This window comes from Oryctolagus cuniculus, chromosome 4, assembly GCF_051225735.1.
Source record: "Oryctolagus cuniculus isolate XC-2025 breed Fujian yellow rabbit chromosome 4, ASM5122573v1, whole genome shotgun sequence".
Taxonomy (NCBI): Eukaryota; Metazoa; Chordata; class Mammalia; order Lagomorpha; family Leporidae; genus Oryctolagus; species Oryctolagus cuniculus.
This window is the reverse complement of record NC_142870.1, coordinates 100,662,929-100,677,223: the sequence shown is the minus strand read 5'-3', so window position 1 is coordinate 100,677,223 and position 14,295 is coordinate 100,662,929. Positions and strand designations below refer to the sequence as shown.

At 42.1% G+C, this 14,295-nt stretch overlaps 1 protein-coding gene across 5 annotated transcripts in view; it reads right to left on the bottom strand.

Moving 5' to 3' along the window:
- The window catches only part of ZMAT3 (zinc finger matrin-type 3), a 40,471-nt gene extending 26,409 nt beyond the window's left edge, over positions 1-14,062 (bottom strand). For 2 of the 5 annotated variants that reach the window (XR_016233225.1, XM_008266533.5), the window contains exons 1-2: positions 13,787-14,062; positions 9,718-10,043 (exon numbers count right to left, since the gene is read on the bottom strand). Coding sequence is in view for 3 of the 5 variants with exons in the window: in XM_008266533.5 (XP_008264755.1) it covers positions 9,718-9,987 (270 nt within the window). In the remaining 2 variants the exon portion in view is untranslated. Of the gene's footprint in view, positions 1-9,717; positions 10,044-13,311 lie in introns of all 5 variants that reach the window. The other 3 variants (XR_016233226.1, XM_017346924.4, XM_002716438.6) reach the window with 3 other exon arrangements.
- Positions 14,063-14,295: the final 233 nt, after the last annotated feature.

The window sequence follows — 14,295 nt, the reverse complement described above, 5'->3', positions numbered from 1 at the left end:
ATACTCATTAAAAGAAACCAGACTAACTGAAAAATGGCTGGCATGGGGAAAGTCTAAGAAGATACTTGAATATTTTATACTGTCAGAAAGTAAGGAAGTATGCAAAAAGGGCAGAGACATGAGGAAAACCACAGCTCTAGTTTGAAGGGACTCACACTGGTCAAATATGGGATACTTTAAAACATAAAAAAAAAAAAAAAGCAATGACAATAATAAATTATATCCCTAGACTACAATAAGAAATCATATGTACACCTAGAAAAATCTAACATTATAAATTAATACTGAAAACTTGAAAGAATTAAGTGGGTATGTTATTTACTTTGAGAGTGGTATATTTTTATTTTGTATATTCTTGGTTTATTGTGCTTTCATTTCTGCCATAAGCTTTGTTTAACATATTTAATAATACTAAAATGATATGTCAAAATTACTACAAAAACAATAAGAAATCAGAAATCCACAATGATGTGAATAAGTAAAAAAATATATAGGAAAAAGAATAAAGTTCTTCTGAAAGTAAAAGTTCACTAATAAATATCTAAGAAAAGATTAAAATAGAAAAATCACCATTTGGCAAACATGACTATAATCATTACTGCAGGCAAGAATCATCAGCAAAAATATAAGAATATTCACATAGTTTCTTTTCTTTTTAAGATTTATTTTATTTATTTGAAAGCATTACAGAGAGAGGTAGAAGCAGAGAGAGATCTTCCATCTGCTGGTTCACTCCCCAGTTGGCCTCAATGGCCGGAGCTGTGCTGATCCAAAGCCAAGAGACAGGAGCTTCTTCCAGGTCTCCCATACAGGTGCAGGGGCCAAGGACTTGGGCCATCCTCTACTGCTTCCCCAGGCCAAAGCAGAGAGCTGGACAGGAAGAGGAGCAGCCAGGACTAGAACCGGTGCCCACATGGGATGCTGGCACTTCAGGCCAGGGCTTTAACCTGCTGCACCACAGCGCTGGCCCCTGGAATATTCACATAGTTTCAAAGTATCTCTCTAAATGATACTTATTCAACACAAAAATAAAAACAGTAACTTTACAAAGAAGTAGCCTGGCAGGCACCACCTTAGCCAAGTGATTAAAGCTAACAGCACAGATAATGCAACATTTTCACATCATGCTTGTAATGATATGTTGCATTGGGAAGGGCATATCTTTGTGCTATTCTTGCCAAACAACACATAATCTGAATTTCATCAAAGAAGCCCAAATTAGGGGCATTCTGAAAAAAACAACTCTTCCATAAATTACATCATTAAAAAATAAAATCTAAGACCTGTCCAGATAAGCTGATATCCTATAAAAATAGATGTGAATGGTAAGAAATCAAGAGGGCTTTGGGGGCTGTGACTCAGTGGGTTAAAGCCCCAGTCTGCAGTGCTAGCATACCATATGGCACCATTTTGAGTTGCAGCTGCTCCACTTTCGATCCAATTCTCTGCTATGGCCTGGGAAAGCAACAGAAGACAGCCCAAGTCCTTGGGCCCCTGCACCTATGTGGGAAACATGGAAGAAGCTCCTGGCTCCTGGCTTTGGATCAGCACAGCTCTAGCCATGGTGGCCAATTGGGGAGTGAACCAGTGGATGGAAGACCTCTCTCTCTCTCCCTCTCTCTCTTTCTGCCTCTGCCTCTCTGTAACTCTCCCTTTCAAATAAATGAATTAAATAAGTAAGTAAATAAATAAATCCGAAAACAAAAAAATCAAGAGGGGCTTAAACATTAAAAGTACAGCTGTCAAAATTTAAAAATCCAATGTCGAAGCCAAGAATACTTCTCATATTAAAATAAATAAATATCAGAATGACAGAAGACACACGCAATCCAGTAGTTTTCCTTGTCAATCCAAGGTTTTCTTTTCCACGGTCTTAGCTACCCGTGGTCAACCACAGTCTGACACACCAATGGAAAACTCCAGAAAAAAACAATTCATATGTTTTAAACTGCACATCATTCTGGATAGCATCATGAAGTTGCACACCATCCTGCTTCTTGCTCTAAGTGCTACCCAAGCATTAGCTACTTAGTAACCACTCAGGTTATCAGATCTACTGTCACAGTGTCACAGTGCTTATGTTCAAGTAATCCTTATTTTATTTAATAATGGCCCCAAAGTACAAGAGTAACACTGGCAATTTAGATATGCAATGAGAAGCTCCAAAATGTTTATTTTAAGTGAAAACAAGAGTGGAAAGAAAAAAAATACTTCGGTGAGACTCCTAATGCTGGTGTAAGAAAGAATAGTCTATCCACAAATCTGTGAAGCAGGGGGAAGAAATTGTGATAGTTTTGCTGTCACAACAAAAACTGCAAAATTGATGGCTATAGTGTGTGCTCAGTGCTTAGGTAAGATGTCAAAGGCATTAAATTTGTGCATGTATACATAGAGAAAAGCATAACACACACAGGGTTCAGTACCATCAGTGGTTTCAGACATTTACAAGGGGGTTTAGAACATACCCCCATTTCTAAGGGGTGCCACTGTATAAAGAATGAATCCATCACTATAATTCAGTAGAGCCAGGAGGGCAAAATAATTGATTCAGCAGGTCTTAATAAGGCTAGCAGATTTTCAGAAAAACAGAAAAAATAGAGAATATACAAGAAAAAATCCCAAGGAAATCTGCCAGGAGCTTAGGGAAACAGGAGCACACAAATGGGAAAGATCCACTAGCGCTGCCCAGGACAAACAAAAATGACCCAGACCTAGTAGACACACACGCCACTGTGAAACTTCAGGTGCCAAGGACAAGAAGAGCCCAAAAGCTTCCAGGAAAAAAAAAAAAAAAAAGAAATTAAAGCAGCTCCCCTACAAAATAATGAGAATCAGAATAGGATTTCTCTTCAGCAACATTAGGTACTTTGGGAAAACACACACACACATACACACACACCATTGGAGTCATCTTTAACCTCCTGAGGAAAAACAATTTTCTACTTGGAACTGAACTGTCATATATGAAGGTACAAGGTTGGCCAGCGCCGCGGCTCACTAGGCTAATCCTCCGCCTTGCAGCGCCGGCACACCGGGTTCTAGTCCCCGTTGGGGTGCCGGATTCTGTCCCAGTTGCCCCTCTTCCAGGCCAGCTCTCTGCTGTGGCCAGGGAGTGCAGTGGAGGATGGCCCAAGTACTTGGGCGCTGCACTCCATGGGAGACCAGGATAAGTACCTGGCTCCTGCCATCGGATCAGCTCAGTGCGATGGCCGCAGCGGCCATTGGAGGGTGAACCAACGGCAAAGGAAGACCTTTCTCTCTGTCTCTCTCTCTCATTGTCCACTCTGCCTGTTTAAAAAAAAAAAAAATATATATATATATATATATATATATATATATGAAGGCACAAGGCAAACACTTTTAGGTGTACAAGGACTCGGAAAAATTTATTTCCCATTGCTCTCTAATTTTATTTAAAAGAGAGATGTATTATAATATACACAGGGTCTTCAAAAAGTTTATGGAAAACACACAGTAAGAAAAATATCAAAATTTTCTGTGCCAAAATGAATTTATCTTTTAATTCCCTTTTTCCAGGAAGTTTTTGAAGTACCCTTGTACGTTTATATTTATTCTTTCTTCCTTCAAATAATGAGAAGATATACTTCAACAAAACAAGATAAAAAAACAAGGTAGGGGGATGTATATTTAGATAATGTTGGCCCTATCCAGAGCAATGAGCAAAGTTCAAAGGCGACAGTGAAGCAGTAAACTCAGACAGCAGCCAGTTGAAAACACAGTAATCCAGGATAAAAGGGGGATTCCATAGCATAGTGTGACTAAGTGTTGGGGATGTGGGTGATAGGGTGAGGATATACTAAATATAATGCAATTTTAAAAAGATGAGAAAGGAAGAAAAGCAGCTGAACTCTTAGAATACAAAAGTTACACAATGAAAAGTTAAATATGGAACAAGTAGTCCAAATTAGAAGAGGAAATAAGTGAGTTTCAGAATTGGATTGTAAGCACTAAAAAGAAAAATTAAGATGCTATTCATTTTTTATAATATTTACTTGAAAAGCAGAATAAAAGAGAGAGAAGATCACACACACACACACACAGAGAGAGAGAGAGAGAGAGAGAGAGAGAGAGAATCTTTTGTCTGCTGGTTCAGTCCCCAAATGACTGCAATAGCTGAGGTTGAGCCAAACCAAATCCCAGAGCCAGGAACTCTATTCAGCTCTTCATGTGTTCATGTGGATGGCAAGGACCCAAGTACTTGAACTGTCATGTGCTACTTTCTCACGCACATTAGCAGAAAGCTGGATCAGAAGCAGCCAGGACTCAAACCAGGCACTGGAAGTGGGATGGAAGTGGCCTAAGCCTAGGTTTAACCCACTGTGCCACAATGCCCACCCCAAGAAGCTAATCGCTTTTTTTAGAGGCAAGGTAAGATTCTTCTCCCCATTTTTCAGAAATTCAAGGAAAAATAAAAGGCTGTTTCAAGGTTACAACTCATATATGAAACAAACTAAAATAAACATGCTTTTGAGTAACCAGTAGCAGTCAAGACAGGGCTATCCATTTGATCATCATCATGAGTGCACGAGCTCATGACACAGGAGAAATACAGAAAGGAACAGCTCTACCGTGAATAATATTCTCCTACTTATAAGAACATAAGAGTTGAATGTCAATTTTCAACAACTGGTATCAGCCTGAAAAGACAGCATGGAAAACTTAACTTGATCATAAATAGACAAAAATGTGATCAATCTTGACAGTATAAAAGTAAACCTATAGCCAGTCCAAGTTAAAAGAAAGAAGAAAAAAGTGGAGAAGAATAAAAAAGGTAGAGGAGGGGTGGGGAAGAAAGAACAGGTAATTACTGCATTTCATTACTAACCACAGGCATTACTTTGAATAAAAGTATTTTTAAATGTTTAAGGAGAAAGAAGTCAAGAGGTCAAGGAGAAAGAACTAGCATTGGCGTGTAAGATCATGGGAGACCCTGGAATGGCCCAGTTCAGTGGAACAATCTCATGAAAACCAGAATGGCTGTGGAGTGGGCAATGGGAAGAAGAAGATGACAGTCATACTCAGCACAACTCGAAAGCTGGGAAAAAGCTGGTGAACAAGAGGGACTAAAAGTAAAGAGCAGGTCACTATTGCTATTTTTATTCACATGGAAAAGATCTGAGCATGTTTTTAATTTGACTGAGGTGAAGAGGTGATGATGGGTGACTAAATCCACAATACGGAATAGGAAATCAAACCTGGACAAAGGAAAGAATATCCACTCTTCTGAAATAAGAAGTAATGAGGTCGGAGAACTCAGATGAGGAATTCAGAAACTGGATGAGATCCAGCTAAGGGCAGGATCATGGAGGGCTTCTGTCCCCTAAAGAGCCTACAGAATGCATCACTGTTACTACAAAACAAGAGAACCAACAAAGGATTTAATCTTGGGTAAATGGACTAGGCTGACAGGCCAATACTATGTGTGAAAAGACTTTTACATTTGAGAATTATTTTATACTACCTCATCTGTTGGTTGAATTACTCTTTTAAAAAGATCTTTTAAGGTAACTGTTATTTGGATCTAAAAGAGTATTTTTAGAGAAACCAAGAAAGATGAATTTTTACTCATTTACACAAGGTCCTACAGTACACAGTATTAAGACAGTAGCAAGAGTAAGATAGTAGTGTTTTACTCAACATTTTTAAACAACAGAATTCTATTTCAATTAACCAACATTTGTTTATATATAATACATAATTCTCACAATCCTGCAAGGGAGGTACAATGACTCCTACCCATTGTGGCCATCTGGGGAGTGAACCAGCACAGGAAGGATCTCTTTGTCTGTCTCTCCCTCTGTCTCTGGAACTCTGACTTACAAAATAAAGAAATAATTTTTAAAAAGAGAGAAAAAAGAAACATGAAATATGAAGTACCAAGCCTAAAGTTCAGCCAGTATTCCAGCCCAATCTGTCAGATTTTAAAGCATACCTGCCACTTTAAGAAGCACACAAATCAAACCCAAGTTTGAAGTATATTTTAGCCATTTTCAGTCTGATGCAAGATAATTTGGAAAATAACCAGATGGGAAATTTGAAAAACATTAAAAATTAGCTGAAATTAGAGTCATAGTTTGTACCATTCAAACCTGATTGATCAATTTTAAAATATTTGTGCCAAAATCAGTGCTTTAAATTTTGGGAAAAATCTAATTATATTCCCTCCATTATGAATTAAGACTACTAGATTCAGAATTTAAATTCTAGAACTACTTTTCCACCTGTGTCTTGTCTCTTTTTCTAATTAATATGTTAGCTTGTTATTTGCTAAGTATCAGAAATAAAAACCTATGTTTTTGACAAATTTTAGAAACATACTTTACATACTTTAATAACTAGTTCTTTTTTCAAATGGATATCTAAATTACCAGATAAACTGTGACAATAAACTGTGGATACCTTAGCAAAGTTTATCATGTTTTCTGCTTTTTAATTTCCTGTTAATAACATTCCATCTTAAAGGGCTCTTCCCCTTGGTGTTCAAGTTCAAGTTGATGGAACAGACTTGTTACTCTCTGCCAGGCTTGCCCTGGGCAACCTGAAGCATGCAGATAGAATTTAATAAAATGAAGACATGCTTCTCCTCCAAAGATTTGATTTTAAATTAAGTTATAATCAGAGCCATAATTTTTAGTCTGCAAAAGTAGATAACCTCACTTAAAAATAAAACAACTGCTTAGGATGTACTGAAGCCAACTGACCAGGTTAAAAAGTCTAGGAAGGGGCCAGAATTGTGGCATGAGTTAAGCCACCGCCTGCAATGCCAGTATCCCATCTGAGTGCTGGTTTGAGTCCCAGCTGCTCTGCTTCCAGTCCAGCTCCTTGGTTACCTGCCTGGGAAAGCAGTGGAAGGTGGCCCAAGTACCTGGGCCCTTGGTCACCCACGTGGGAGAAAAAGAGTTCCAGATTTCTGCCTTTGACCTAGCACAGCCCCAACTACTGCAGCCATATGGGGAGTGAACCAATAGATAGAACAGCTGTTTCTTCCTGTCACTTTGTTTTTCAAATAAACAAAGAAATCAATCAATCAATCAATCTTCCCAAAAATATCTAGGGAGTAATGGCTACAGAATCACATGGGTCACTGCTAAGACTGTCCCAGTTTGGAACACTGGAGTGTCAGGAGGAAACGCTAGGAGCTAAAAAGAGAAGTATTCCTTGTACAGTTTCCTCTGTGTGTGCCAGATTACTGGAACATGATACAGTAAGACTCCAGGTATTTACAATAGGCTGGCAATTTGAAACTTTGTGATTCCAACAATGGCATCAACTGACTAGAAAAATTTTGAGTAATGCAATCGCAGTGATTTACTACTTTAGACAACATGTTTCTAGCCAGGAGCTGAATCTAGGCACTGTGACACAGGATGCTTTCTGAACCACTGGACCAAATGCCTAACCCTCTTTCCCCCTTCTTGACCATGGCTTTTGGTTGCTTCGACAGCCCTTTTTGACACACTGTCCTTCTCCTCCAACTTCTCCACTTAAAATTCCTGAGTTATCTGCCTAAATTTTATTTCCTTTTTCTGACATTTTCCAATACCCTTATTTACTGCATCACTGAGGTAACTGAAGTTAAATATAATTAATAATGTTGTCACCTTAAAAATGTAGAACACATACACATGCACAATAAAAGAAAAAACTCAAATAAATGTTGGTTCTTTTTAATCTGGTTTAAACTTTATAATCCAACGACCTTGCATCAAAGTGAGTTCTTTCTATGCATAACCAGAAGCATCCATCGCTGTCTGTAGAGTCACAAATCAAGATTAGAAGGAAAAAGGCAGGAGGTAAATGTATTATCCATGGACACACATGTTCAAATTGCACACTGCCTCATGAAAGTAAACAACTCCATGGCCAGCGCCACAGCTCACTAGGCTAATCCTCCGCCTTGCAGCGCCGGCACACCGGGTTCTAGTCCTGGTCGGGGTGCCAGATTCTGTCCCGGTTGCCCCTCTTCCAAGCCAGCTCTCTGCTGTGGCCAGGGAGTACAGTGGAGGATGGCCCAAGTGCTTGGGCCCTGCACCCCATGGGAGACCAGGAGAAGTACCTGGCTCCTGCCATCGGATCAGCGCGGTGCACCGGCCGCAGCACGCCAGCCGCGGCGGCCATTGGAGGGTGAACCAACGGCAAAGGGAGACCTTTCTCTCTGTCTCTCTCTCTCACTGTCCACTCTGCCTGTCAAAAAATAATAATAATAAAAAAGTAAACAACTCCTCTTCAAAAGGTAATTTTATGTGTGTCTGACACAAAAGTGGGTTTGCTCTCAAGTTAATGATTTATTAGATGCTAAGAAATGAAAATTTTAGAACCCAGGCTTGATTTTTCAGAGTGAGACTTAGGCTAGAAAAATGAATATTCCACAGGTGTAAATGAAGAAGAAAGCAAACACAGAGACTTGGGTTTGAGATTAATCATCCTCAATGGTCAGGCACAGAAACACCCATATGGACCGGCCGTAGTGAACAGCAGAACACAAAAGGGCTAAGAGTGGGGTCTCAGGAACCAAGGAAGGGGGGGATGTGACTAAAACCAGAAGAGGCGTTAATGAGCCAAGGACAAATGCCAACACTGATACACAACTTTCTGCACCTGAGGGCAAAATGAAACCAAACAATGGCCACTCCAGGGAAGCAACATGTCCTGTCTTCCCTAAATTCCTGAAAAAGCAATTCACCATCAAAATACTTCTGATGCATAAACACAAAGTGACACAATTATCAGTCTTTAGGATCAAAACAGAACAGAACAGACTTCACCCAATGTAAACAAAAGCTTTTTAAACTGGAGACAGTTACAGTGGCACAACAGAAGAAACACTTCTGTAACAGACAGCTTTCCACCATACTGTCTTACTTTTGGAGATATTCACACAGATAACAAATAAGTTCATCCAGGATGACCCAGAAGACACCCTTTCATTGCACCATATTGGCCTGAATTATTTCCCAGGTCTCCTTTCTCCACAAAGGGAAATTATTTAATCTCACACAGACAACAATCTGGAATAAAATACAGTACCCTCTCTCTCTAGCCAAAATTTAATTTTCCATTTATTTTTGGGAAATAACGCCTTTTATATGGCCCTCTCCACTAGTTACTCTACATGAAAAGAACGGCTTTAAACCTTAAAAGTAAGCATGAGTCATCATAGTGGGTTAAAAGAAGTTTGAATATGCTTATTATGAAGAAAGTGCTCAATACTCCAACATCATTTTATTCTCACTACAAAAAGATATGCATTTTCCTTAGCAGCGGTCAGATACATAGGCATAGTCAGAGGTCAGAAAGCAGAAGAGTCACACGTAGGGGTTATCCTGAACTGACACAACCCATATTCCCTGCTTAACCATTTTACACTAAATGGAGTTTGGTACATCATGTACCAAATAGTTATTCTCTTTAGAACCACAGGTTTGAACACTGAGATAGATTTACAGTTGCCTACAAAGACTGGTAAGCTATCAAATGCCACACAGCCTGGTGTAGGAGGTTGAGACCCACTGTACACAAAGTGAGGCTTATTTTTAAAGTAGGAACATTATGCTTTTAGTCAAACTAACACTTAGTTGTTCTCTAAGTAATCTTGACTTTCCAGGTACAATTGGTCATATCTGGTGAGGCAGCCAAATAGGCAGGGCCCTGAAATGTTCACCTCATGAAATCCCTGGTTTTCTTCTCTTCCCTTACCTGATAATGAGCCTGGGCCTGTTGCGCTGAATTCAAGGTGACATTGCAGAGTTTGCAGTATAGAGGCTTACATAGCTCCTCCAGGGCAGTGTCTTGGTCCCCTCCTTTAGGTAACTCTTCTTCTCCAGCCAAAGGCAAGGAAGCCTCCTGCCCAAAAGGCTTCTGTGGCTGAAGCTGCAAGGTTCCTGTAGACCTGGTGGCCACTGACATAGGAGGAGAGGATGAGGGCCTCTTAGGTGGAGGAAGCCCGGCGTGTTGCAAGAGGATCATTGGGGAGGAAAGCCTTGGGCATAATCCAGTGGGCAATAAGAAGCCAGGTCTTCAATCTGAATCAACAACAAACAAACAAAAAAAAAATTGGTCTCCTAGAAAAACACACCTCAGCAATATGACATGCAAACATCAATACCATCTGACCCTTTTCTCAACTTCTGCAAACCCAACTTTGGGACTTTTTTTTAAGATTTATTTATTTATTTGAAATGCAGAGTTACAGAGAGGCAGAGGTGAGGGGTAGGGAGATGGGGGGAGGGTCTTCCATCCACTGGTTCACTCCCCAAATGGCTACAACAGCTGAAGCTAGGCCGATCCAAAGTCAGGAGCCTGGAGCTTCTTCCAGATCTCCCACGCACGTGCAGGGGCCCAAAAACTTGGGCCATCTTCCACTGCTTTCCTAGGCCACAGCAGAGAGCTGGATGGGAAGTGGAGCATCAGGAACTCAAACCAATGACCATATGGAATGCAGGCACTGCAGGCCGCGGCTTTACCCGCTATACCACAGCGCCAACCATGTCTGCCTCTTCAAGCAGACACCCCCAGCCTGGGAACTCACATGGACACAATGCTCTTCCACAGAGAACAACTTTATAGATTTGGCTTTATTTTGCTTGGCACAGTTCCAACTGGTGTCCCTCTGGCCTGCGAACATTAATAGCACTGCATCCGTGGCTAATTAAATCTAAAGTCATATGGCTGAAATGGACATCAAAGGTCACCTAGTCCAGACCCCTTCCCTAGGGCACATTTACACTCAAACACTCTTCATAATCGTGCATGGGCAAAATCCCCCACCAGCTCAGCATCTTAATATCTCTTTCGCATCCAAATGATGTCAAAAAGAGTGAATACACACATACACACACACACTCGGAATTCTTCAAAAACTCCTGGAACTAGCTAAAGTATCCAGGAACCCTAGGAACAATCCAGAGAATTAAGATGTGACAAAAATAAATAAAAGTGGTCCCTCTGAACAATCACAACATTTAAGTAGCTGAGCCAATGATTCCTTAAAGCAGAGGTTGCAAACAGCCAGCCCATAGGCCATATACAGCCACAGATACACTATTTGAAACAGAGTGTTTTGGATTTTTTTTTTTTTGCTTCCTTTTTTTATTGAATTAATTGTCAATATTGAAAATTCAAAGGATTCATGGCTTCTCTTGATAAAAGGACCATCTAGCAGCAACCCACATTCCTACATGGGAAACCATTAGGTAGTTTGTGCTCAGATGCACCTTTCCTCCCACTCCCCCACCCCACCCCCGTAACCCACCTGTCTTCTCCAGGCCACCTCAGTCTCCACTCAGCCTGCATCCTGCAGGCCCTTGAATTTATGACCCCCCCACCAAGTGCCTTAGAATATATTCATGAGTCCTCTGTAAAATCCAAATTGTTTTCTCCTTCTAGAGGTAAATTACCTGCACAAGATAAGGGATCAAGCAAATGCCCAACAGAGTAATGAGGCACACTACCATCAGCCCCAGTATAATTCCAGTTCCCCAGTCTTTAGGCTATGTGCTTCCCCATTCTTATTAAATAACTGAGAATCTCTGCTTTCAGAAAACACGGCCTCATCAATCTTCATCCACAATTTCACCTGCTTCCCACCCAGATGGCACCTTCAAACCACAGTCCACTTTTCTGAGTTCCTAAAATTCTAATTAACCCAAATTAGAATCCTTATTTCAAAAATCTACAATTCCCCGCACTCTCAACACTATTAAAACCTCTTTTGTTGGTCAACAGAATATGGCTATTTTAAGCTGCCGAAATTTGCCATCTGCAATGGAAATGTGTACATAAGGGCCACTATGGGTTTATTAGAATTAATGAAGTAAATTTTGAAAGGTTCAAAGTCAATTTGACCACATCTGATTAAGCACACAGCACCGGGAAAGTGCAATCAAGTAACAACTTCTATAATAAATTCAGGGTCTTGGGGTAGCAGGGGAAATCAGTGCATTGGGGAAATACAGCAGCGAAGGGAAAGTGTATACATTGTTAGTCATCATATTCAACAGTATTTCTCATCAATCACAGTATTAAGAAAAATGATAATAGTATTTGTTTCCTACATAGAAGTATGCAGCCCACATGAGAACAGAGGAAAGCAACACAGGTTTAAAACATTTTAAAAAGCAGGTTCCCTATAATGGTATTATTTCTCTCAATTACATCTCAATCAAAACATCCAGAAAGTAAAGACAGATGTAGCCATTTTTTAAAAGGAAACTAAGATAAAGACCAGCTGTTCTAAAAATTTACCTAATTACCATAACCCACCAGTTTAAAAGGCAACACATACTACCTGTACAGAACTATACTAATGCCAAATTGCCATAAATATGCCACCAGTTCATAAGAGAAAAGGTAGAGGAGGTGCCAAAACATCTGGATAAAGGAAATCAGCTATGCAAACCAAAAATCAAATGCCACCGATTGCCTAGACATGTCTGGACTTGTTTAACAAAAGCTCACTCCCACTTGAGGAAATCCCAACATGTGTCTCCCCTTTGTTACCTATAGGTTTCCATCAGAATAAAGGTCCTTCTTAAAGCACAGAGATACAAAAAACCTCCATCCAGAGGTGCCCAAATCCCCTGGATTAAGGGAAAAATTCTTGCCAATACAGACATTCCCATTGCTGCATTGGTTCTTTACAATTTTTTTTAAAAAGCCAGATAATCCAAAATTATTTGTTTTGTACTTACCAACATGATGTCAGCACCCCAAAAAGATCTGTGACAATCACAACAGGTATTACCACATTTGCTAGCAAAAATTAGCATAAAACATAAATCTAAAACAAATAAAACCACGCCTTTGGTTTTATTTTGTGGAACATGGACCCAAAGCTTTTGCGACTCAGATCCACTCAACTGCTGCGCAAGTCGGAAAGAGACTAATTCGAAGGTTGAAATGAATACTGCCCAGAGCATAAAAACCGTTCACTCAGATGTTTATAGCAGCAAAAATACACGATTTATAATGTAACGACCTGGTGGAAAGGGGTTGCAAGGACTTTAAAGAAACTAGAAGCTTCACAATGTACCCTGTTTAAAGAAAACGAATTATCATAGCATACTTAGTTCTCACGATTGGACTGGGGCCTACTCTTCACAGACTGTATTAAAGACAAGCGCTTTCTCCTTTGGAGAAACCCAGGGAGGCAACAGAACAGAAGAACGAACAGGTTACTGGCACCTCAGCAAACGAGGGGATTGTGGAAACGAGGGGAAGACAGGCAGGCATTACTCAGAGGTCATCGGATCGCAGCCAGAGGAATGCGAGAAAGAGAAAAACAGAAATTACCAGTGGAGGCGAGGAATATCCTATAAAGGGGGCTCAAAAGCAGGCAAGAAACCAGGGGAAGATGAGGCCTCGGTGAATTGGCAAATGTGGTCCAGCCCGAGCTAGGACGGTCCCTAATCCGGGGGAACCGTTCGCAAATTTGAATCCAAACGCAGACACTCAGCATCGCCCACATGGCCTTACATTCCTGCGACGCGCACGCACACACGCACCTCAGCCCGCAAGGATGCCATCACGGAAGATGGAATCCCCGCTCCCACGGGGCGGGGGCCGGCGCCCGGGCCGCGGCGGCTGCACGCGGAGACCCTCCCGAAACGCACACGCGAAATGCGCCAAAAACACAGGCACCGACGAGCGGGGCACGCGCTGTCCCACGGAGGGCAGGTGGCAAGACCGCACCCTAAGGCACCCGCCGGTCCCCCGCGCCCCCGGGCTCGTCCTACAAACCCCGAGGCTCCCAAGCGCCAGCACTCACCGGAACCCCCGGGACGCGCCAGCAGCCTCGGCGCCGCGCCCGCCCAGGACGCCCGCCGCCGCCTCCCGGCCGTCCGCCCTGCGCGCCCGGCTCGCCGGCTCCAGCCACCTCTTCTCGGAGCAACTTTCTGGGCCGGCCGCCGCCGAGCCCCTCCACAGCTGAAGGCACACTGTCAAAAGTCAGTCCAAGCCGACACACAGGGAAACAGCTGCAGGAAGTGACTGCGGAACCGGGAGGCGGCGGAGGAGGAGACTGAGGGCGCCGGACGGCGTCGCCACTGCGCATGTGCCCAGAGGAGCAGGCTCGGCGGCGGCGGCGGCGGCGGCGGCGGCGCCGGCGCTCCCGCATCCCAGCAGACCGGCCCTTCGCGGGGCAGGTGCAGTGACCGCGAGCGCTGAGCGCGCGAGGTGCCGGAGGAGCAAAGGCACCAAAGGGAAAGGGCACCGCCGACGATCTCAGCGCACAGTTTCTTAAAGCTGTTCGTCCTATACCCCGGAAAGTTGGTCCGC